General features: G+C 45.0%; 1 protein-coding gene across 1 annotated transcript in view; it reads left to right on the top strand.

The window, feature by feature from the left end:
• The window catches only part of PLCB2 (phospholipase C beta 2), a 49,022-nt gene that overhangs the window by 14,002 nt on the left and 10,476 nt on the right, over positions 1-24,544 (top strand). The window contains exons 4-26 of the mRNA XM_050896841.1: positions 2,028-2,168; positions 2,922-3,001; positions 3,617-3,670; positions 6,262-6,337; positions 6,951-7,051; positions 7,755-7,921; positions 8,122-8,268; positions 8,569-8,726; positions 10,689-10,771; positions 11,170-11,254; positions 12,664-12,835; positions 13,602-13,699; positions 14,437-14,533; positions 15,441-15,525; positions 15,958-16,082; positions 17,138-17,292; positions 17,734-17,898; positions 18,963-19,062; positions 19,336-19,440; positions 20,462-20,547; positions 20,645-20,741; positions 22,439-22,492; positions 24,108-24,318. Coding sequence (XP_050752798.1) covers positions 2,028-2,168; positions 2,922-3,001; positions 3,617-3,670; positions 6,262-6,337; positions 6,951-7,051; positions 7,755-7,921; positions 8,122-8,268; positions 8,569-8,726; positions 10,689-10,771; positions 11,170-11,254; positions 12,664-12,835; positions 13,602-13,699; positions 14,437-14,533; positions 15,441-15,525; positions 15,958-16,082; positions 17,138-17,292; positions 17,734-17,898; positions 18,963-19,062; positions 19,336-19,440; positions 20,462-20,547; positions 20,645-20,741; positions 22,439-22,492; positions 24,108-24,318 — 2,642 coding nt within the window. The remainder of the gene's footprint in view (positions 1-2,027; positions 2,169-2,921; positions 3,002-3,616; positions 3,671-6,261; positions 6,338-6,950; positions 7,052-7,754; positions 7,922-8,121; positions 8,269-8,568; positions 8,727-10,688; positions 10,772-11,169; positions 11,255-12,663; positions 12,836-13,601; positions 13,700-14,436; positions 14,534-15,440; positions 15,526-15,957; positions 16,083-17,137; positions 17,293-17,733; positions 17,899-18,962; positions 19,063-19,335; positions 19,441-20,461; positions 20,548-20,644; positions 20,742-22,438; positions 22,493-24,107; positions 24,319-24,544) is intronic.

A 24,544-nucleotide genomic window follows, 5' to 3' on the forward strand; every position in this document is an offset into this window, starting at 1 on the left:
ACAAATACAGGAAATGAGTTCAGCATAAACCACAAGTTCTCTATTGTCTTAGCTTCATATAATTTACAACGCTAGAGGTAAGGAAGCTGAACAAATGCCAGTGGGTTTGCAAGATGAAGTTAAATTTGAAGTTAAAATCCTAACGCTTTGTTGCTTGTGATGAAAAGTTAAGCTCCATCAAGAAGTTGCTATGAGCGCGGAAAGGAGGTGTGGGCGTGTGGGTGCTGCTCACTTCTGCGAAGGAAAATTGCTCACAAAGTGAAAATGAGGCATTTTAGAAATTCCCTAACTATTAGAAAATAGGCAAATCTTCTGGGTGACTGACTGCTTTCCCCCTCCCTTCTTTCCCTCCAAATACTCTTGGATTATACAGGTTTCAGTTACCCCTGCGGAGAGTTGTTTTTATGAAGTGAGAGACAGCAGTCAGATGATTTTGAGTTATAATCCAGGCCATCCTGTTTTTCCTAAAGATGCCTGTTTGCTACAGATGTGTTCAAAATTGCAAATGCTCCAGAAATTTGGAAAAATGCAGTGGAAAAAATCTGCAGAGTTCCTTATAAAATACATAGGCAGCTCTGTGTGTGACATGGTGCAGACACATAAGAATGCCTGAAGCTGAGCTGTTTTGGAGTTTCTGCTATTACAGTCCAAATGTAAAGAGAAAAATCTGTGGCAGAAATGGAATTGCTTCTATTTGAATCACAATGGGATGCAAACAGATGGTTGCATATAGGGGTTTTTAGTTGGTTTGGGCTAAATTGAGGTCCATAGAAGTCTAAGATTGGGGAGTTCGCTTTCTTCAACTTGCAAAGATTCAGACATTGTCCAGTTCGTAGCAGCTTAACAAGTCACTAAACGTGAGCTGAACTGCAGTGACTGACTTTGTATGTGCTCTTAAGTTTATAGCAAACACAAAGGTAAAGCCATTTAGCTAAAACCTCTTCTGCTGAAGTTAATGTGATATGTAGTGTGTTAAGGTGTTACTGATGTTTTAACTTGTTGAAATGCAGTAACTCAGCCATGTGTCTAACTGTAGGTTTGTGCATACACTGAGAGCTCAGATTCCAGCTCCAGTTAAACTTCTGGGTCTGACCTGCTCTGCTGACAATCCCAGATCATGAATTTTGCCCTTAATTTCTGAAGGAGCAGGTGCTCTGGCAGGTGCAAAGCCTCCCTGTTTGCTTTGATAGGGATTTATCCTGCGCTTTAGATAATGAATTGCTGTGCTTTATTCTAGGACATGGGAATTTATCTTTTCATTATAAATAGTGACTGTCAGTACAACTCCAGGATACCTTGGCTTAGTGACGCCTTACGTAGGAATGCAGAAAATGCTAAATAATTTAAAGGGATTCTATAAATACTTTCATATGGTGATGAAATCCAAGTATGACTAATTGGGTGAGCCTTATACTTAACAAAACAAATCTCTGGTGAGCCATCACTGTAGGATACTGCAATTGCTATGGAAAAAAACACTTCTGGCAACTGACAATTAGCAGAAAATGTGACTTGGAGGGAGAGAGCCCATCTCTCCAGTGACCAGGTCTAAAGCTGGTAGACCTTCCGGGACGCAAACAACATCTTTCTCATGGTGGATGGAGGTTACACTAATCTAAAAGACTTTCTTAGCATGTGTTTCGACAAATGACTGTCTGCGATAACCTGGTTATGCACCTCTGGTATGGGCAAGCTAAATACTCCTCTGCTTGTCTGCAAGTTCAGGCTGAAGTTTGAGAAGGAATTTCTTTAAGAGCAGTCTCCAACTTTTACTTTTTCAGTCCAAAACAGCATGTTTGTGCAGTGATGGTAGTCACAATGTTTTGTTCTATGGAGGATCCAGGTAATGCAGGCTCCAGAATAAAGATTAAAAATAAGGAAAGCCAGGGAAAGGAAGATTATATTAAACAGTTTTGCAACCCTTGAAAAGCTTGAATTTGGGTCAATGTTTGGATCGGGTCCTGTTTTTTTCAGGTACATTTTGCCTCTTTCTCCCTTCATCCCCATCTGTTCTGTTTCTTTTGCAGTGCCAGAAGCTCCGAGAGGTTTTTAATTTGGATTACCCTCACAGCACCTTCCTGCTAAAGACTCTGACTATTGTATCTGGCCCTGACATGGTTGACCTCACTTTCCATAACTTTGTGTCCTACAAGGAGAATGTTGGCAAGGTATCGGGTCCTGAGGGCAAGGAAGCGCTGGGAAGCACTAAGGATTGGGGCATTAAGTGGGGAGCTGGAAAGGAGAGGGGAAGAGAGGGAACCTGAACCCTGTCAATGTTACTGGCAAGGCTGTAAACAAGCAGGTTTATGTTCCAGTAAGGTGTGGTACCTCCATAGTTCTAGAAACTTCTGCCCTGAATGGAGAAGGACCAGTAGAAGAAATTTAGTATGTCATTTTTGTCCTTCATGTGCTTTGTATGGATAAACAGGCAGCTGAGAAGACTCAGTGGAGAAGTTTCAGCTGCTAGTGTACATAGGCAGTAGGAAGGTGATATAGCCAAGCCCAGGGCACAGTTGTTGGGATTTGGAGCCCAGCAGTATCGGGACAGGCCTTTTTACCAAGGCCTGTAGTGACAGGACGAGGGGTAACGGTTTTAAACTGAGAAAGGGTAGATTTAGAGTGGATGTAAGGAAGAAGTTTTTTACTATAGGGGTGGTGAGACACCGGAACAGGTTGCCTAGAGAAGCTGTGGATGCCCCCTCCCTGGAAGTGTGGAAGGCCAGGCTGGATGGGGCTTTGAGCAAACTGGTCTAGTGGAAGGTGTCACTGCCCATGGCAGGGGGGTTCGACTAGATGATCTTTAAAGGTCCCTTCCAACCCAAATCGTTCTATGGTTCTGTGCCCTTTCTGTGTTTATTGCTGTGTACTTCTTGGTGCAGTTCCATAATGCCCAACTCTCTGCCTTGTGTGTGTGTTCCCAGAGCTGGGCTGAGGATATCATGGCCATCGTTCGGAATCCCCTCACATACAACGCTTCTCGGTACACCTTCCTAGAGAAAATGTAAGTGATTTCTGACAAACATTGTTCTCTGAAACATTCATGTACGGCCCTTTCTGTCTGTACTAGAAAGAAAAGGCTGCTTAGCATCCAGGTCCTTTGGCAGCCTCCAAAACAAGTCCTGTGTCAGCTCAGGAGCCCCAAGGCACAGGTACTGGGTTGGTAGTTGGGCCATATGTTGCATGACAACTGACTGGCACAGAACTGCTTGAGCCAAACACACATGTGGTATTAGACAAACTGAAATTCTGAACCTCAAATGTGTCTCTCACCGCAGTCACCCCAACAAAGTGCTGCCTCTTTTTCTTTGCTCTGTAATACCATTTGGTTGGCAACTTGGGATCGCTGAGGAACACTAAATAATAGGAGATATCATTATCTCATATCTATATCTTACGTTTCAGAGGAATCTTTCTGATATCTAAGTTCTTATAATTTGCCTGTTTCTCCTTCCCAGGAAACAGGAACAGGCTGGGGTTAAGCTGACGGTCTGTAGGGCCCTGATTTTCAGTTAACTGTTAGATTGTTTTCCCAATTGCATATTTTTTCTTTATCCTTACTTAATAGGACCTCTAAGATTGTACAAGTGCATTTTCATAATCTTGGTTTTTTTCACAGCCTGGTGAAGCTGAAGATGCAGCTTAATGCAGAGGGGAAAATTCCTGTCAGGAAGTGAGTATGGATATTTGTTCTATTGTGTGTTCAGTCAGACTAAAGGCAGAGCAGCTAGTAAGAGGATGGTTGCCCAATGGCTTCACCTGCCTGCTCTTTCTGCACCTAAGAGGTAGAGATCATTCCCTCTGGATTCAGACCACGAAAGTATTCCTGCTGCACCTAGGTGCCTCCCAAGGAAGGGCCTGGGACATAATTTGGGTCTGGAAAGGAGACCTTTTGTGGCCTTCATCTACAGCAAGAAATTGCCTTAAACAGCCATTGATTTCAATTCCTGACTGTTGCCAAGAAATAATCAACAAAACCAAGCAACTTTGGTAAAATTCTGATCACAGATTGTTTTGCAAACCTGAGTTGAAAGGTGGATGAGGCGTAGGACTCATTTTACCTTTCATATAGGGAGTTCTGTATTTGGAGAACTTTTTGCTTGACTCCCCAGCTAGCCTGAAGTAGGGGTCCATTGCTTTCGCTTGTCTCCTTTCTTCACATGTGACCACTACAGCCGTACTCCACTGGTGTAATTCCGCTGCCCTCAGTCTTTACTCTGGATGTGCATGAGAGGGAAACAGCCTTTGAGGGCAGACCTCTGGGCCAATGTTAATGCTGGTTCAACAACAGAACAGTGGAGATTTGCACTTCGCTGTCCCCAGCGTTGGCTTTGTGCATCAGGGTAGGACTGCCATTAGAATGAGCCAAGGCTGCTTTGCTGAAGCAAAGACCAGTCTATTACTTCTCCCCTGCACTGCATGGCATAAATCTAGAATTGATTTTGTGCCACTCAGTGTCTTCCCTAGTAAAATCACTCCATGGCTGATCCTCTGGCTCCTCCATGTTGATTCAACTCATGAATGAGTTACAAAAGGCTGCACTGTGATGCTGAATTCCCTTTTGGGTGCATAAATTATCTTTTGTTTTAAGAATAAGGACCTGCAGATAGTGCATTTGTGGGTATTCACTGGGAAGTTTTGAACCACTCTGCTTCTAGGTTTATGCTGTGTTATAGCATCACAAGAGGGAAGCGCTAATCGCCTGTAATAAATATGCTACCTACTGCGTGTTATATTGCAAAATGATTCTAGATTAAGTCTATGCTGGCTAAATGGGCTCCTAGATGGTTGACCATTATTCTAACAATAAACATTTTTTGTTGTTTCTTTTCTAAACCACCAACCAGCAGAATTCCATTCTGTCAGAAACGAGTGTATTCATCAAAGGCCTTTTAAAAATCTATAGGTCTTTAATGAATAACTCACACTAGGGAAGAGTACTTTGAGCTGATCTTTAAAATGCAAGCAAGGTAGCATTACTGCAGAGAGAAAACAGCTTATTCTTCTGAAATAAGCCAGAAAAAATACCTGGTACAGGCTGTACCTCTCTTCAATGCCCTGGCCTGTCTGTCTTGTAGAGTGGTAAAAATGCTTTACTGTGTAAAGCATTAGACCACTAAATAGTCCAGATTAAGAGCCAGATTTATAAAAATACTCAGTATCTCCAGGTGCGGGTGTATGTAAGGCTTTCAAAACTCCATGTCTGAGTTCTTCTGAAAATTCCCCTGAGCATCTGCCTTTCTCTTTAGACATTTAAATCCCTTTTGAATCATAACAAGGGTGCTGCAATTTTTGCCTTGCAAAGGGCAGCTTGGGAACCAGTATGCACTGAGTTTGCATAAGTCTGCTGCAGCTCCCGCTGAACACTTTTCCACCTGTCAACACATTTGGCACTTTTTGTTCCCCTTTTTGGCTGTGAGCAGCTGTGATGCCAGGAGCTTAATAGAGCTGACATCTAAATTTATCCATGGAGGAGACCTTGTTGCTGCTGACTGGGATATTCTGAAAGTAGGGAGAGTTCAGTTATTGTTACTATTCCATAGTGCAGCGGAGGCTGCTTTAAGCTGAAGGCTTGACCAAGTGAATTCTGCCCTGCAGACCAGTACTCAGCTTTCTAAATTGGAGGTGAGCTTTGGTTTCCGCAGCAGTGGACTTTTGTGCTTCCATCATGCAGTATACCAGCTGCTTTGCCTGTGTAATGAGTTTGTTCCTTGAATTCATGGAAAGCCTTTGGTTCCAGAAAATTTTGCCTTCTTTCAAAGCAGCAAATGTGCACAATGTTTGTTTGCTATTTTTGAATGTTGTCTTGACTACAAAGTTATTCCTTGCTAATGCCAGCTACCGCATGGGATGGTGTCTTGTGGGGGGAAGTGTCCTGGGGAATTTGTGGCATGAGGCCTGCGACCACAGGGGCCACCTCCAAGAGGGGCAGGGGAGGGACAGTGAAGAGGGATTTTGAGAGTAAGCTGATGCAGTTTAGTGACAGGGCTCTTACAGAGTTCATAGCAGAAATATAGAACTTCTGTATTAAGGCAGCGGTCAAAAAATCCACTGTAGTTTTATAAGACTTGGTACATCAGTTACTCCCTTGGAGAAACACTGTCTTTCTTCTCTGGTTCATGTTTACAGTCTTCTTGTCAGTCTCCTTCGCTGTGCATTTTGAGTGTCTTGCACTCTGGCTGCAGCTCCCAGCCACCCAAACCCAGGCTTTCTGACTTTGCTCCTGCTACATTGTGATGACTTCTTTTTTCCCTGTCTGGTCAGTATTTTTCAGATGTTTCCTGCAGACAGGAAGAGGGTGGAAGCAGCATTAAGCGCTTGTCATCTTCCAAAGGGCAAGGTAAGGGTTTTGCTAGGTAGCCAAAGATCTCGCTAGTTCAAGAACAATCTTTTTGCCTACCCTGACTGTGATGCCCTTGGCTGTGAAAAAATCATCAGCCCAGATGCTCTTAGTTGCTGTGAAACCTTTTCCTTTACCACTAGCTGCCATGCCTTAACTGCAAGCCTGCTAGGATCAATTCTTACTGTTTGTATTGCAGTAACGCTTGCGACTCCACCACTTGCACTATGTGGCACAAGAAGCAGCACGTTCCTTTCCGCGTGTTTCACTGTCTGCTCTTTGAAGCAACAGATCTGACGGTTAATCTTGGGACTTCTACCGGCCTGCAGAGTACAATCCAGGCCTCTGACAGCTCCTACCACTGCATCAAGCTTTAGCTTTATACCATCACACAAGAGGCACCGAGGGACAGTTTAAATAACTGTCCCTTCTGAAATAGGGCATTATGGTGCTTCTCCACTCCATCCGTTCTTTCCTAAACACCTTGCCAGATGTTCCAGTCGCTTACTTGCGTTGTCACAAACAAGTGCTGGACTGTGGGTGTATTAACACCACAGAGAGGTGAAAGCCAGCATGGGTTTGTGATACTGACATGTCTTTATTGCATTCTCAGAATGATGCCATCAACCCAGAGGACTTCCCTGAGACCGTGTATAAAACTTTCCTCATGAATCTGTGTCCACGGCCTGAGATTGATGAGATATTTACCTCACAGTAAGTTTCCCTCAAGGCACAGCAGAGAACTTGATCTCTTGTGGCAAAAGATAGGCAAAAAGCAGAGGCGAGGGGATTTTATGCTATGTGGTTTGTCTGGTCTCAAAAGGGCAGGAAACCAGGTCACAAAACAGTGCCAGTGCACTTAACACTTTCACTCACAGCCTGAATAAAAAGGATGAGACTCATTGTGCTGCAGGGACTCTTAACTGTCACCATCAGGAGGGTTGATTCCAGGTCAACACTAGATCACGCTAACGTGATACTGCTTGTGGCTAGCCCCAAACAAGGCCATGTACAGTGTGAGAACCATAGATCCTCACAAGCAGCCAGTGACCTTTTTTTTTTTTTCCCCCCAAGTAGCTAAATCTGTGACTTCTTAAATGGACTTGGTTTCATAGGGCAAGCAATTCAGTGTGCTGTGAAATTCAAGTCCCTTTAGAGTTCGAGCCAGAGGCTCAAAATATGCTTTGTGCTCCCCTCAGTACAACGTCTTCACAGTATTGAATTAGCGAGGAAGAAGAAAGGCCACAGTAGGAAGCATCGTTTACAGGAAGAAATGTAGACAAAACAGAAATTTGTGGGCCCAGGGAGGCGGACACCCATTGCTAATCTGAGGAAGGACCAATCTCTCTTTTGTGAAAAGGTTTTCTGGGTAATACACAGGCCTTACCTCTGCTCCTCTGTAATTCTCTCACCTTAGCCATTTAAAAGCAAAGCCCTACATGACCAAAGAGCACTTGGCAAAGTTTATCAACAAGAAGCAGCGAGACTCTCGCCTCAATGACATCCTTTTCCCACCAGCCAAACCTGAGCAGGTGCAGAGCCTGATAGAGAAGTACGAGCCCAGTGGGATTAACATCCAGAGAGGTGAGTCTCTCTCAGCCCAAAAGTCTTGCTGTAGAGGTAGTATGAAAATAGCAGAGGATCTCGCACCTTCTGCTACCCTCACTTTCCCAGGGGAGCAATCAGCCCGATTCTCACAAGTCCCCTGTGTTGCAATGCACTGGCAAGGAGGTGCCAGAACCATTTTGTTTCGGTACTATTAACAGCTTTGTTTTCCATGTTAGGGCAGTTGTCTCCAGAGGGGATGGTCTGGTTCCTCTGTGGCCCTGAGAACAATGTGATAGCACTGGACAAATTGGTGCTGTACCAGGACATGACCCAGCCGCTCTCACACTACTTCATCAATTCATCACACAACACATATTTAACAGGTATGGGCAGTTCCAGAGTCTGCCTCAGCTCCAAAGCGTATGTACCACCACCGGGGATGGGTGAATGATGCTGACAATCAGTCGGGCAGATGTATCTGAGGGCTGTAATGCACTCTGAGGTGCTTGGCACTTAAATGCTGTGTAAGAAGAAGAAATGTCACCCTGTAACTGAAAACATCTTGTCAGTCTGCCACGTACACCTGCCCAAGGATGGCAGAGAGTTCTGCTGCTCCAGTTTATGCAGAAACTGTCCCATGTGAATAGCTAATGTTGAGCCTCCCTCCTTCTGCTCTCCTCCAGCTGGTCAGTTTTCTGGTATCTCGTCTCCTGAGATGTATCGCCAGACGCTGCTGGCTGGCTGCCGCTGCGTGGAGCTGGATTGCTGGAAGGGCCGTCCCCCGGATGAGGAGCCGATCATCACTCATGGATTCACCATGACAACTGAGATCCTCTTCAAGGTATGGAAGGAGTTTTCTCCATACATGCTTTCCCCTGCTTGGCTTTAGACTGATCTCTGTTTGAGGAGGCTGGCTGAAGGAACTGTCAAATGGATGGGCTGAGGTGAAAAGATTGATGGCAAGGTGCCAAGTGAATGAATGTGTAGCTAGAATGAAAGATGAACAAATATGCAGTAGGTTGGAGTTTGTGTACGTTTTTGGAGTGGGAGGACCAGAAGGGAGGTTGTTAGCTGGATGAAGATGAATGAATGAGGGAAATGCGGGCAGTCAGGTAGAAGCGATGGAGAGATGGTTGAGTAGATGTGCCTGCATACACAGGGCTGTGTTGCAAGATGGATGTACGGACAGGAAGTTGCATGAGGATGGTGGATTTATGGATAGAAGCACGTCAGAGAAACAAACAGGATGGCTTTTAGAAAACAAACGGTTAAAATGAGTTTATCTTCTAACTGGTCTACAGCAGGTTTCTGTGGCTTACAGCCTCACATGGTGGTGCTTTGGAGGAATAGGTTTCAATTACTTCCTAATTACATGAGTGTGTGGAATGTGTTCAGTGGAGCAACTGCCCTCTAGCATGCTGGGCAGATGGCTTCCCTGAGGATTCAGCTCCCAGGCTTCAGAAGCACAGTGCAAAGCCTACTTCTCCCTTGGAAATACAGAGCATTTAACTACAGAAATTACAAACAGCTTGCAGGTTAAAAATCAATGCATCACACTTATTTTTTTTCTGCACTCCTTTACACAGCTACTGCCAACAGGCAGAGGCACTTTAGATTCTTTTAAAGCTATTTATTCTTATTCCGTACCTTCCCCCTCAGTTCCCACACTTCACTATTACTAAAATATTCATGTGGGGGAAAAAAAAACCCCAATCCTTAAGATCAGAGGTATTGTCATATTCAGTGTCAGTAATTTCCCAAATCCTGTAGTACCACTGCTGCTTTTTGCACAGCAGTTCACTACAGATAGGAGGAATAATGACAGCTGTAGCTGCTGTAATTGCAGAGTTCTGCTAAAGCATGTGACTGTACCTCAAGGAAATTATAACCTGTTAACGCAGCATGTGCCCAGGTTTTAGTTTTACATAATACGTAGATCTTTCCCTCCATACCTCTCTTTTCTACCATTGCCTGTGGCCTTTTAGTAGCTTTTTCTGTAGCTTCTCCTCCTCTGAAGGGTGCAGGTTGCTGAGATAGAAAGCCCAAGTGGTCCATGCAGGAGCAGCTGCGGCAGCCTCCCTGAGTGCTAAGGTCGTGGCTGAACCAGGATTTTGGGGGGAGTAAGGGACTGTAATTGCAAAGGAGCAAATGATACTTCTTTACCATGTCAATTAGCAGCACCAGAAAAGAAAATAGTGGAAAGTTTGTGGCAGTTTAACAGGGGCTTGGGGAAAATATGATTCTTTTTTCTTACATAATTAATGCTGAGAACGTTTCCATGGTATTTGCATTTGAAATGTCAGCACTGCTGGTTACTGAACATTCCAGTTTTCTCTGCTGCTAGACAGAAGGATTTTATAAGCAGGTGAAATGATAGAAAATTGGACAGGTTCAGAGGTAAGCATAAATGGGGTTTGAAGCAGTTCAATCTGGTGCTGCATACACCTTTCTCTACCAATTCATAGTGCATGTGGCAGTGGCTTGCCTCTCTGGCAAGACGCTTTCACATTCATTTATGTATACACTGAACTATGTAACAAAAATAAAAACTCATATTCTTACATCTTCAGCTTCATTTTTTATGCAAGCTATTGAGTTTAGCTGCATGTTGTATCCTCTGGAGCTGGAAATCCAGGCGGGTATGAAAAAGACACTTGTCACCTTCTTACTGGGAGAAGTTTAGTTACTTTAAAGAGAAGCTCCTGACAATGATCAGTTTGGAGTCCATTCAGTGGGAGGTCAGCTGCATGTCTCTGTTATTAATGAGTGCTGATCTTTTCTCTGACCATTGCCTCTCATTTAGGATGCCATTGAGGCCATTGCAGAAAGTGCTTTTAAAACGTCTCTCTACCCTGTCATCCTGTCCTTTGAGAACCACGTGGACTCGTGAGTATCTAGTGATTGGGAGAATTGTGTTCTCTGTTGTCCAGAGCAGAAAGTATATAGGCAAGGGCTGCTGGGTTTTAAGTGAGTGCCTGAGCTGAAGTGAAACATCGATTGAGATTTCTGAAGCAACTGGAGGTGCGTCAGAGCTGAAAGATGAGCGATAAGCTGCAGAGTGAGAGTGACCGCAATTGTGCAGTCTTTTAGCTCGGGATGGCAGAGTATGAACAAATGGGAGTCAGCCTCAGGAGGGACTTCAAGATCTGCATAGCTGTCTGAGTGAAGGCAAGAGATGGTTTTCTGGGTAGAGTACATGGATCTCGAGATGGTTGTTCATGCTAAGCTCTGGATTTGGGCATCTGTTTCCCTGTTCACTCCTGCTTGATCTTTTTGTTCATTAGGCCCAAGCAGCAAGCGAAGATGGCTGAGTACTGCCGAACCATTTTTGGAGATATGCTGCTGACAGAGCCACTGGAAAAATACCCAGTAAGTGGAAGTTGGGGAAGGAGGCTAGTGGAGAGGTCTTTCTGAAAAAATTGGTCACTCCTGATGCTAGGAGATGCCACAACAGATACAAGGACAGTGAAAGAGAAGACGATGCCGTGGACACATAAGCCTGGTTCATAGGGGTGAGCAGCATAGTAAGCGGATGGAAGACCTCTCAGTCGCAGAGGTTTTCCTAAGCACTTGCCTGACTCTGCTCTTATTTAACACTCTGTGACTCGAGTGACTTTGGAAACTGAGCTCTAGGTAGCCAAGTCGCACCAGTTGTACCAAGATAAGTCAGTGTGGTTTTGTACATGGTACTGTTTCAAATCTGTCTGCCAGCACTTGCTTTGGAAGGAAACAGGAACAAGGGCTTAGCAGCATTTCAGGCTCTTCCTGCCAATGCTTCTCAATTCCTGCTTCCAACCTGGAAATATTCCCTTCCAGGCATAGACGGGCAGGTCAGTGACACGCATAGCTTTGTGCTCAGAACAGCTGAGTAAAGCTCCCGATCTGCTTGACCCTAGTCATCAGCTTACTTGTACCAGCATGTATTTTTGTGGACACAGTGACATCTGTGGTGATCCCCATGCACATTGCTACTTCAGCTGCCTTGCAAATGGACGCTGATTTACAAATAACGGGCAGTGCCTGTGTTCTGCAAAGCATGAGGCAGTTCCTTCGGATACGTAGTGGAGGGGGGAGCTGAGACACCTAGCCCAAGCATCTATTTTAAAGCAGTGAGATCAAAAGAAGAGCTGAAAAGCAGCAGTGTGCAAATCAGCCGTTGCCCACTGTCCAGACCCGTGTCCTTGTCCAGGCAATAGGGAGAAACAGGGTCTGTGTGTGAGGAGAAACAGTCCAGGGTATTAGCTAAATTAATAATACGCCTGTTGCTATCTGTACAGGGAGTGTAGGTCTAGAAGCACTGTCTGAGTCACACATCCTTGTCTTGAGCCACCTACTGTCGGATCTTTTTTTCAAATCTGCTGCAGGCAGAGTGTTTAAATATGGCCTGAGTGCTGATCTAGGACTGAGGCTCTGGGATAATGAGAGAACCAGGTGGAATGTGAAAGCCAGAGGTGTGTGGATGCCTTCAGGCCAAGTAGATGTTTTTTTAGCTGTGGTGCAGGAGAGGTGGCTGGGAACAGCATGGCATATGCAGGTAGCAGAACATGAGAGGGCTGAGAGGTGCAAAATGCTGGTCTGAAACTGAAGGTGAAGTCTTAGAAAAAATCTGTATAGATATAGTGGGATATGCTGGCAAATGGAGGAATTATACAGTGGGTGAGAGATGTGTCCATGCACCAATAAATGGCCAGAGGAATGGTACTGGGAGGGACAGGAGAGATGAGTGTTTGAATTCTGTCTTTGTGATGAAAATTCAGTATGAAGTTTATCTGTTGCAGCTGAAGCCTGGAGTTCCTCTGCCAAGTCCTAAGGATCTCTTAGGGAAAATCTTGATTAAGAACAAAAAGAACCAATCTATATCTGGGAAGAGGCAGAACTCTTTGAAGAAAGGGAGGAATGTGGAGCCAGAAATCATCGAGCAGCCAACCCCTATGGATGCTGAAGATACTGGTATGTCTGAAGGGAAAATGGGACTAGTATAGCTAGATGAGCAAGTCTAGCCCACTGGAGACCTTCCAAATCACCCAATACTAGCTTGAGGCAAGCCAGTACTAGTCATTAATTCAGTTATCTCAAGAAGCAGCATAAGCTTGGAAGAGAAATTAAATCTTCAGAATATTTTCAAACACTTCATTCCAACCAAGAGAGACAATCAACTTATGCCCTGCCCATCAGTCAACTCTTCTGCCTGCTCTGAGGCATATGGCTGCATGAGTTGGTAATTCGTTGATACACACTGGCTGTTGGTTTGATGGAAGGGTGGATAATTTTTTACTGCTTGTAGCTCTCTGATAACCACAAATTCACCATGGCCTAGTTCTTCACCCTGAGGTTCTTGAAGGTTTATAGAACCTTCAGCCCCACTCTCCTCCCTTCCTTCAGTCTCAAGGCTGTCACCTCTTGGGCTCAGGGAGCCTGTGGTAGAACAGTGAATTTTCAGTCCCCGTCATGGTAGGAGCACATGAAGTTACATGAAGACAAGGCGAGCGCCACTACAGAGCACCTAGAGGAATGATTTGGTCTCTTGAGTGTGCTAGTCCAGAGCGTGCTAGTTCATATTTGGATTTGGCTAATAAAATTGTATGATTCTTCCACTTATTGTTCGTGCATGACTTGATTGTGAGGTTTTGCAGAGCTCTCCATTGCTAGCAATCTGCAATGTCTTGTCTCAGTGTGCTACTGATATGTGCTACTGATGTGGGCTGTGCATGCTTAGTCTGGGCAGGTGATGTGGCTGAAGAGGAACCAGAGGAAGAGGATGAACATCTTGGAAACCTGGATGAAGAGGAAATTAAAAAGATGCAGTCAGATGAGGTACTGTCACTGTTGTTTCTGTTCCTTTTCTGTTTTTTTCCTGGCCTCCAGTTTTCTCTGGGGCCTCACCATATTGAAGAGAGATGAACCCAAAATGCGAAGGGAAATGAACTGTCCTGTGTCCAATCAGGGGCTTTCCTTCCCCCACGCAACATGACTTTTGCAGGAGAAACTGAATAAGAGAAATGATGTTGCAAGCATAGAGAATATGGCAGAAGAGTTATTATTTCTGATTCTGCCTTTGATATTCTGCATGATTTGGAGATAGTTGTTTGCCTTCAGGGTATTTGGAGAGGCTTAGCCTTAGTCTGATAAAAGTTGTTACTGAAACATGAAGTGCTGCTGCTGAAGGGGGAGGGAGGAGATCAGCATTCCCTCGAATAAAAAAATCCATTTCCCATTTCCATCTCCCTAGTATCACTCAGAGAGGTGGGAAAACAATGTCCCCAGTTTGTCCCAGACTCCATGCTTTGAGAGATTAAAGAGGTCCTGGGCTTCTCACATACTGATACCTCTCCATATGCCTCAGTTTCAGTTTTTGCCAAGCTACCTAGAAACGCTAGCCCCTGACTACGCTGCCCACAATGTAACTGTAGGACCAGGAAGGCAAAGAAACTGGTGTGCTCCAGTCAGGGCAGCCACCAGAGTTCTTCGATGGTGAAGCCCAGGTGTGTTTTGTTTCATCTCTAGGAAAGGTCTCTTCATCTGTCTTCTCTTGGATTTTGTTTTCTGCTCAGGGCACTGCTGGTTTGGAAGTGACAGCGTACGAGGAAATGTCCAGCCTAGTTAATTACATACAGCCTATCAAATTTGACTCCTTTGAAGTCTCTGCCCGTAAGTCAAACTCAGTCCTTTCAGAATCCCAAGTATTTCCATTCGACCGGGAGAGCAGTGCTTTCAGATGCTGCTGTTCTCCACCTGCCTTTGTGACTTGCTTTCACCCATTTTCTGTTGTGTTCTCTCTGTCCCACAACATGCACATGGTCAGAAATACCTGCCTTCTGGCCTCCTCCCTGTAGTAAGGAGTTGGTAAGGACAAGACAGGGAGAGGGACATGTCAGATACTACTCCCAGTTATACGAGTGAGGATGAAAAGAAACAGCCGAGAGGCCAGTGGCATCTCTGTGGGCTTGCTTTGCTGCTTCTGAGGGCAGGGTTGAGCCCAGCTTTTCTTTGTGTATGTGACTGGCTTTCCTCTTCTGTGGTGATTGGACAGAGAAACATCTGACACACTGAAAATGCACGCAATTTCTTTATACACAATAGGTTCCTCTGAACAGTTCCCACATTTGGGTCTAGCTTTGAGTGAGCTGGTTTGATTGATGAAAGAAGAGAAAAAGAAAAAACTAGGGGAGTGAAGAAGGGGAAACTTGGCAAAATAACGAACTTTGTGCAAGACTTTGAATATTTGGATTTACCTGGAACTGAAACTCCAGGCAGGAGCTATCCTCTAAGTGTCACTGAAATCCAGGAAGAGATGGGCATAATGATTGCCATTTAAGCTTTGCAAGCCAATCTTGTCTGTACTCCATGAAGTTCCCGTCCTGTAGTACACAACCATTGTCTCCCTGGTAAACATAAACCACCTTTTATGGAGTATTATTCTTCAGTCCCTTTTCAAGGGACCAGAGAAAGGTAAATTGCCTTGATAGAAAACGATAGCCGGTATAAAGTATGAGTAAACAGGCCAAAAGGCTGGGCATGCCTTTCTTCTAAATGCTTTCTTATCTCCTGTTTCTAGAGAAGAACCGGAGTTACGTCATCTCTTCCTTCACGGAGTTGAAGGCTTACGATCTACTAACGAAGTTCCCTGTGCAGTTTGTAGAGTATCCTTTTGGCAACCTTTGTCCAGTGTAGTTGGTTGTATGGAGTACGAGAGCTAATCTGAAGCTTGGGTAAGGCTGAGGCGTACCCCACTGGCTTCTGGTTTGAGGACCTGGTAAACTCTTCATCAGAGATATAAAGTGTGCAGGTGCTAGATACATGGGATCTTCCAGGGTGGCCTGGGAGCTGTTCAGAGAGATTCTTGACAGGATGCATCCTGCTGTAGCGAACGCCAAGGCTGCCAGACGCTTGTCCTTAAGTGGAAAGGGTATGGGAAAGGAGCCTGTTGTTGCCAGGGCCTCTCTTACTTCTTGTCTGGAAGGCTCTGAGCATTTGGTAGCAGAGCTTAAACAATTTTCATAATCTGAATACGTGAGCTAGCCCCAGGGTACACAAGGAGTGCTCCAGACTTGTTTCCAATAGAGCAACTGTAGATATAACAAGAGACAGATGAGCCGGATTTACCCCAAAGGCACCCGGATGGACTCCTCTAATTACATGCCCCAGATGTTCTGGAACGTCGGCTGTCAGATGGTGGCACTCAACTTCCAGACCATGGGTGAGTGTCACATTGTCCTCCAGCTTCTGAGCGGCTGAGGCTGTGTGCTCGCGTTCACTGCCTCTTCCTTCGCTGCTATTTCCTACCGCTGCTGTTTCCCTGAATGTGTTTATTCTGCATGCCTTCTCCCAAAGCGTTGTTCTTTGACTCTGTCTCCCACAGACCAAAAGCACTTTTCTAGGCCCAGCACAAACCTGGCATACAGTGTCCGGGATGCCGGTCCTACACACTTGTGCATACGTGGACTTGCTGTCATTCAGTGTCTGGGTACCATCTCTGGCTGTCCTGTAACGTAATGTCAGACTAAATAATGTGCACAAATGCATCAGAAGCTCCCTACTCCCCTGAGTTGCTTCCTCTTTTGCAAGGCAGCAGGCAGAGCTCCCTCTGGCTACAGGACTGGCCTGTCTATGCTATTATTTCCAGTATTTTGACCTGAACAGAGAAGGGTGTTTCCTTGCTGCACAACCAGCATGAGAAGGAAAGAAAAGCCTCCAGAGAAAGCTATTCTTTACCCCCCTTCCTTCCTCAGAGGAGTGTCCTATGTATAGGGAGTGTAGGAGACTAGCTGTAGGATCAGCAGGAGAAGAAAAGAAGCAACTTTAAAAGGGAGAGAGTGAGAGATTGGTTATGAAGAGGATATCATATTGAAGACAGGTGCAGAAACCACAAGACAGTGTTCTCAAGAGAAGTGGCAGAGGAGAAGATGGACTGAGAGGAGGCCCAAAATGAAAGGGGGAAGGAGTAGAGGCATTCAGACAACTATTTACTTCACACCCCAAAATAGCGGGTACTTCTTAACGTAGGTTTTAATTTAGTTCTACCCATGACTTATGGGGCAATCATAAGCAAACCACTTACCTTTCTTACAACAGCTGCTGTAATATTTTTCCCTGTAGGGTGCTGAGAGGCTTAATTAGTTTTTGAAATGGCATTGTGAGCCTTTGGCTAGCAGGGGCTGTAAAAGTACAGCATCTTTCAGCTCACTCATAGCACGCAAGCCGCCTGATGAGGTCCCCCAGAAATTTTTCTCATTGTGTTCCTCTGTATCTCAGATGTCCCCATGCAGCAGAACATGGCTCTGTTTGAGTTCAACGGCCAGTGTGGCTATCTGCTCAAGCATGAATTCATGCGGCGTCCAGACAAGCAGTTTGACCCCTTCTCTGTGGACCGCATTGACGTGGTGGTGGCAAGTACCCTGTCTGTCACGGCAAGTACAAACCATGGTGCTGTTCCTCCCCTGACAGCCAGTTCCTGGCACCACGTATATAACTGGCATCTATGTCCCCGCTATTTATTACCCAGTAGAGTTCTTAGTGGCAAATGAACCCGGAGAGTCCTGTGGGAGAGTGTTACCATGGCAACTCCCAGTCTTTTCACTATTTTAAATTAATCATAATCGCATGAAAATGGAGAATTAACATCTGCCACACAGAAGCCGCCAAGGCTGTGATGATGGGGAGGGAGGAGGTTGGAGGAGGTGCTGAAGCAAGAAGCATGAGTGGAGGTAAAAGAACAGCCTATTGTGGATTGGAAGCTGTAGCAGAAAAGATGTGTTGGGGTGGGAGAGTGACTTTGGGTGAAGGTATGGGTGGGTTCTTCTGTTTTATTCTTTTCAGCAGTTGCTAATTATGTTTCTGCTTGTTCATAGATACTCTCTGGTCAGTTCCTCTCAGACCGCAGTGTGAAGACATATGTGGAAGTAGAGCTGTTTGGGTTGCCAAGGGACACAAAACGCAAATACAGAACCAAACTGACCTCCACTGCCAACTCCATTAACCCTGTATGGAAAGAGGAGGCTTTTGTTTTTGAAAAGGTAATAACATTTAATAGTAATGTAGAGAGAGAATCCTTAAAGATGCTGTTGGCCACAAGCACTGCCTCTTGAGAGGTCAGTGACAAAAGAAGGGACTCCCTTTTGGAGATCTCAGTCATGGCTTTAGACGCACAAGGCGTTACGTGTTGCTCTCTCAGATAATATCCAAAACAACTCTCCATCAATATTTCCCTGAACAGACAAGGGGTAGCTGGGAACATTTCTGGAAATAACAGGCATCAAAAGTCTCCCATTTTTGATACACTTCAGACTGAATTGACTAATCAGCTTTGAAAACTTCAAGCACCAGGAAGCAGAAAGGAACTGAATGTCTGTGGTTAAACTGTAAAGGAGAAACAGACAAACTGGAGAAGTAATGGGACCAGTGGGAGGTTTTCAGTTGTGCCAGAATACGGAAAGCTGCTCTGTTTGTCCACGAGAATTCAGTGGTCACTAATCCAGCTACAGGGTACGGGGAAGTTGAGTCAAAGGTGGTAGTAACGTTTGGCCTTTCTGTAGTAAGTCACAAAGGCAAAATACGTGTTATGCAATTCATCTCTGTCAAGCACGCTGTGAAATAGCAGATATTTTCAGCCTACTTGGGATGTGTAGATAAATATTATCCTCATTTCAGAAAACACTTTTCAGGCTTCAGTTCTGGCAGAATAATTTGTAGTTCATTTTATGGCAGAAGAAAATGGGGGAGGAGGGAGGCAAGTGCCCTTATGGCAAAGTTACCATGCTTGCTAAATTATCCTTCAAGTTCATTCCCTTCTCTGGTGAATTGCTTCACGGAAGCTGTGGTTCTTGCCCCATTTTTCCTTTAGGTAAACTGCTCTCCTGTGATCCTGTGCAGTCTCTCCTCTGAGAAGCCTGTGTTTTGTGGAATTTCTGTGAATTCAGTTATGTCTGTGATAAACTGTAGCCTTAAATTACAAGATGCAGAAGCAGGCAGTGCCTTCCTTGTTGGAAGGAGGAGAGAGTGAAGTTCTACTTAGTGAAGCTAGTATGCTGTTAGGAGTTAGAGGTGAGGACATTGGTGCCTTACTCTGTTTTTTCCTTAGATCATGATGCCTGAGTTAGCGTCTCTCAAAATCGTGGCTTGGGAGGAAGGAGGGAAGTTCATTGGTCATCGTGTCATTCCTGTTATTGCAGTGCACTCAGGTAAATTCTGTGGAAATGCCTTCAGCTTTTGTGCCCTTCAGACCTATCCATTGGAAGCTGTAAAGAAGATATGAACACCTCCATACTTTGCTACTTAATCTCCATTCCTGTAGGCAGTGGAGCCTTCAAATTCATCCTGTTATAGCCTTGGCTGAATTCCAGAACATATTCATCATGCCCTCCTGTAAAGAGAGACTTTGTTTTACTGTTGGAGCACACAGACAGAAGGGACAGAGATTCTGTCAGCTTACCTCTTCTGCTTTCTGTTTTCAGGCTATCACCACATTTGTCTCCGCAGTGAAAGTAACATGCCACTCACCATGCCTTCTCTATTTGTGTACCTGGAAATAAAGGACTACGTTCCTGATGCTTGGGCAGGTAGTATGCGTTAGGATGCGCGTGGGGGGGTGCTCTGGCTTTGTCCAAACTGTGATCCAGAAGCAGTTTTCCAGCCCGGGGGGTGCTTTCCTGCTGCACCCTTAATTCCTTGTCAGGGTGGGACTTGAGCGCATGCCAGCATGCTGTCACACCCTTGCTTACATCAGAAGAGCGTGGACGCTTGCACTGTAACTGTGGCGGGTTCCCCAGACAGGCCGAGGCGCGCACACCTGACGTGCAGTGTAGGTGTAACTGTCTCCCTGGTTTGGAACGGGTCAGTCTTTTTCCTACTTTTATTCAGAGGCAGGGAGAGGTTTCCTTGAGTGAAGAGGTGATAACTGTCAGGGACTGACGCGAATAGGGTTTTAGGGAGCACGGGAGTGTTCTTCCCTGTTTGAAGAGAAGGAGGATCTTGCTGGTACTGAGATACAGTGATCTTCCTTTAAAAAGGGAATGGTCAAACAGTGGGAGATGAATCAGGAAAGAAGCCCCACTGGAGGTATTAACAGCAAAACTTTTTAACAATCACGAACAAAGCCATGCAGAATGTAACAGCATCAGCCACAGAAGTTCTTGTGCGTACTTCTCATGTTTACTCTCTCTTCCCGTGTTCATACAAATGAACCCTATTCATGGGGGAAATCCTGTGAAATTGATGGTTTTAACACATGTTCGTAAAAAAGACCAGGTTTATATGGCATTGGACTGGAACTGGAGCGGGGAGTTGTGCAGGTTAGGAAAGTCTTAACCTGGCTTTGGATTTTGGGAGCAGCATGCTCTTCTCAGCTTCATAGAGCTGCCCTAAACATCAGTTGTGAGCCATCACCTCAGAATGGGACTGAGGTGGAGACGGTCCCCTGCCTTTGTGCTGTCAGGGAGACGCTTGTTACAAGTAGAGAATACAAAATATCCCTTCCCAACAATTTCCTGTCCTAGGCCAGAAAGGAAACCAGAACGCAAGGAAATCAGAGTACAGTGAGTTATTTGATAATCCGAGCAAAGACCTCCTCTTTGTTTCTAGATCTGACTATTGCTCTCTCCAACCCCATTAAGTTCTTCAGTCTGCAAGACAAGAGATCAGTTAAGCTAAAAGATGGCTCAGTGGAGGTAAGTTTTTCCGAGTTCTGTCATTGTCTCTAAAACGTGTTGCATGGATTCAGCCTGAAATAATAGAGCTTTGATTTACTTCTGATCTTTGTTTTAGAGGCTTGGCACACAGAGGAACTTCCCATCTGCTGAAACTAACGGGATGCCAGACTCCACTGGGAAATTCAGCATTCCTCTTTCAAATGGGCCTGCAGGTAAAGCTGTGGATGTGGGGTGAGCTAAAAGTGGAAGGGAAAGCCTGTACACTCAAAAGGCTGGAAAGAGACAGTGCTGGAGGGTGAAGATCCTTGGTAATGGGCTCAGAACCTCTCAGGCCCAGACACCAACTTAAATTCTGGTGCTTGTCATTAATGGCAAAAGTTGTAGTTATCCCCTGACTCTTGGGCTGGAGCGAGTGTGACGTGCATAGTGCTTTTCCTCCACAACAGAAGAGTAATCTCTACTGAGAATACCAGGAAACAAACTGAAGGTCCAACTGGTGTGAACATCGCCTTTCCCCTCCAAGGCAGGGCTAACGTATCGGGGTAGTACTGCTGCTTCCTGTGCTACCTTGCACGTATGCTGAGGACTCTGATAGATGACCTCAGTTGTCCAGGTTCAGCACAGAGTTCCTTGGGAGATAACTGCATTAAGAGGGAACCACTGTCCAAGGAAGAAGTGGCCTGTGGCAGAGATGTAGCCTCTCCTCTGAAGGGTGAAATTAGAGGTTGGACATGGATTTTTGAGCAAAGACATGATAATTCTGGATATTTGTGAGACTAAGGTTTTAAGATCTGGCTTGGTTTTATCCCGTAATACCTCACTGCTCTTCAACTCTTTGTTGTTCTTTTCAGGGGTCTCTTTCTGTAGACTACTGTTGATTTCTGACATTTTAAGTATGTTTAGATTCTGCTGAAAACTCTGTATCTTGTGAAACTGTGCTTGCACCAGTGTCCAGTTGTATAATACTTGGGAGCTTTAAAGATTATTAATTTTATTCATCAGCTCAGATGAACACCTAACTCTTTATAAGATCCACTACAAGTTCAGAGTGAACAGATCCCGCATCTGGCATTCTGCAAGAGTGGGAATAAGAGCACAGTCCTGCGTTTTGACCGCTAGATTAAATGGGGACCCATTAACATAACAAGGGCAAAAACTACTTAACTCTGACCAGTCAGATGAGTTGGAAAAAAGTTAGGGATTTGCTTTAATAGAAATCAAAAGACAAAGTCAGCATTTATTACTAGGTTTAAAGAAGCTCTAGCAAAGAAAGATCTTCCTAACAGTATGTTTGTTCCTTTCCTACTGGCACCTTCTTGGCCTTACAAAACAAGATAGCCAACAAACATTAAAGGTGTAGCATTGGTGAAAGTGCCAGAAGGAATGTTCCTCAAACACACTTCTAATACAAACTAATTGAAAGAGTAATTTCGGATTAAGTAAGAGCATGTCCCCTACCATATGCTTAGATTACCTCATTCTCTTCTATTGTGTTTTATAGTAGTTGACAGCTAATCAGTATTTCTTCCATATTAACCGCATCAACGTGATTAGTGTCCTTTCAAATATATTGGTATTAAAACAATCAGTTTTCTCAAATTTCAGACCAGAACATCCTTCTCACCTAATCAAAACAAGTTTACATGTGCCAAATCATCACTAGCAATATTCAGCTAATACAAAGCAAATGCCCTTTTTTTTCTTGCAAGGCAGAGAATCCTCTTCCCTTTCTGCTGTGCCTGTTAACAAAGTTCCCAAGCACTTAAGCATCTCAGCAGCTTAATTAATTCCTTTGTATTCACACCAACATCCTTCATGTGGCCCATGTTCTTGATGAGCTCTCCAGTGTCTGTTTTCAACCCGAAGATCCAAGATAGAACATAAACAGGAACTTCTTTTGTGATTTCAGGAGCAGCGGCTTTCGCCAAGGACGAAAATGTGATAGAAGTGACGCAGATTGCAGGTAACTCCTCTCATGGTGTTCACGTGGTCCGAGGCCCTGTCAGTCATCTTACATTCCCTCTCTGCCCAATTTCTCACTGGGATAGAGATGAAGCCTGTTTTGCAAATTAAAAAAGACTGGCCCAACCCTGCCTGTTGTAGCCAGGACTAAAGACAAACGACACGAATCTTTGGGCTCGGGGACCCGGTTTCCCTGCCTGTGGCACCATTTGCACATTTTGACAACTGCCATGGTGTGTGGCGAGCTCTCAGGCTGGGGCTGAGCTCACAGCAGGTCTCAAGGAGCAGAGAGGCTCGGAGTTGCCGTGGTCCGTGCCTTACGCAAGCTGGGCCACTGTCACCTGCACAGGTCGGTCAGAAGAGCTTTGGACTGTTCCAGGTTTAGCCCTCTGAGGGCACTGGCTGCAGCAACACTGCAGCAAGTCAACTTTATAGCAAGGTGGGAGGCTGGAGCTGTCACACGAGTTGTGCTCTGGCCAGATTCGATGGTTCCTTTACCCTGACTAAACCAGAGGTAACGTGGCCGCAGGGAGTCTTCAGCATACGTGCACCCTCTGTAATAATGCATTGTTCACCTGCTTTTCTGTGTCTTTAATGTAGCGTGATACAAATCAATACAAAAGACTAGTAACCAGTGTGCCTAATTATGCCACAAAACTGAACTCAAGGCACAAGAGTAAACCTATTGCACTCGGGATATGTTGCCAAGTAACTGTTATGTACATTAAGTTTTGTTTTTAAAAGTTATTCCTAAAGAAAAATGTTCCCCAGGACAGAGCTATGATTACTTTAATCATAATGTACTCTGGTAAAAGGCATCACATAATATGGAAGCATAGTGGGCTCTGGTTTGAGAGCCTAGCCTTGTTGACTGAGAGACTTGCATTTAAGCTGTATGCTTCAGTTTCCTCAGTACAAGCCTTTTAGAAGGAGCTGACCCTGCACAGCACAGCATTGTGTTGCAGACACACCCGCAAGTTCTGTTAATTTTTACACATTCCAAGCCAAAAAAAAAAAAAAAGTTATTTCCCCTGAGAAGATAACTCCCTGTGGCCTTTCTGCCACAGATAACCACATCTGACTGACTTGCTACTGCCAGATAACAAGTTCTCCAACAGTTCACAGGCATCCTTCCCCTCTCATTTTCATCTGCCTCAAAAGCCCTTTCGTTTCTACATCACAACTGAAGAAATGCCAGGCGTTAAAACTGGAAGGGATGAAAGCGTCTGTCATTGTAACTCAGTTTTGCAAAAAAATCAGTAATGAAATAACAAAGCTTTTCCCTTATAATTAGAGCTGCCAACTAGCTTAACAACAGTGCTATCTTTGGGATAGTTAGAATTGTGGAAAAGGGCACAAGGCACAAGACAGACAGACTGGCACATCACCAGCAGCGTGTTCCTCTGGCCAAAATACCAAAAGGCAGCAATTCTTCTGGCCATCCCCATGCCACGCATCCACCAGACGGTGAACTGAGCTGCGTGTAATGCTGAAAAGAGGGAGGAAAAGCTGAATGAAGGCAGTGCTGAAAAAAACCGTCTGACCCCAAAAGGCATCACAGCAGGTTGAGAAATGCTGTGTGTGAGAAAACAGCCTCTCTTTATTTTGTATTTTAGAGCCTGAGACAGCCAGCCTCACAGAACTGCAGCAGATGAAGCTCTTTCTGAAGCTGCTGAAGAAGCAGGAGAAGGAGCTGAGGGAGCTGGAGCGGAAAGGAAGTAAACGGAGGGAGGAGCTGCTGCAGAAATACACTGTACTCTTTTCGGAGCCTGTCTGCTATGGAGGCAAGAAAAGGATGATCCACACTAGGAAAACCCAGAAGAAGAGGTAAATACAGCACAGGGTCTCCAGCAGGGCCTGGCCTGGGGGTCACCTCCCCAAACCAAAGCAAGGTTGATCCCTAAGAGAAACACGGGCTCCCCTTCTCTGAAGCAAGCATGGAGTGGTGGAGGCATCCACATCTCCCTGGCTTTATAGAGTGTCGGATGTTCCCACTGAGGGGTGGGTAGGAAGGTCAGGATTGTATCGGCATCTCTAGAAGCAGCACAGCTGC

The sequence above is a fragment of the Gymnogyps californianus genome, chromosome 5 (assembly GCF_018139145.2).
Source record: "Gymnogyps californianus isolate 813 chromosome 5, ASM1813914v2, whole genome shotgun sequence".
Lineage (NCBI taxonomy): Eukaryota > Metazoa > Chordata > Aves > Accipitriformes > Cathartidae > Gymnogyps > Gymnogyps californianus.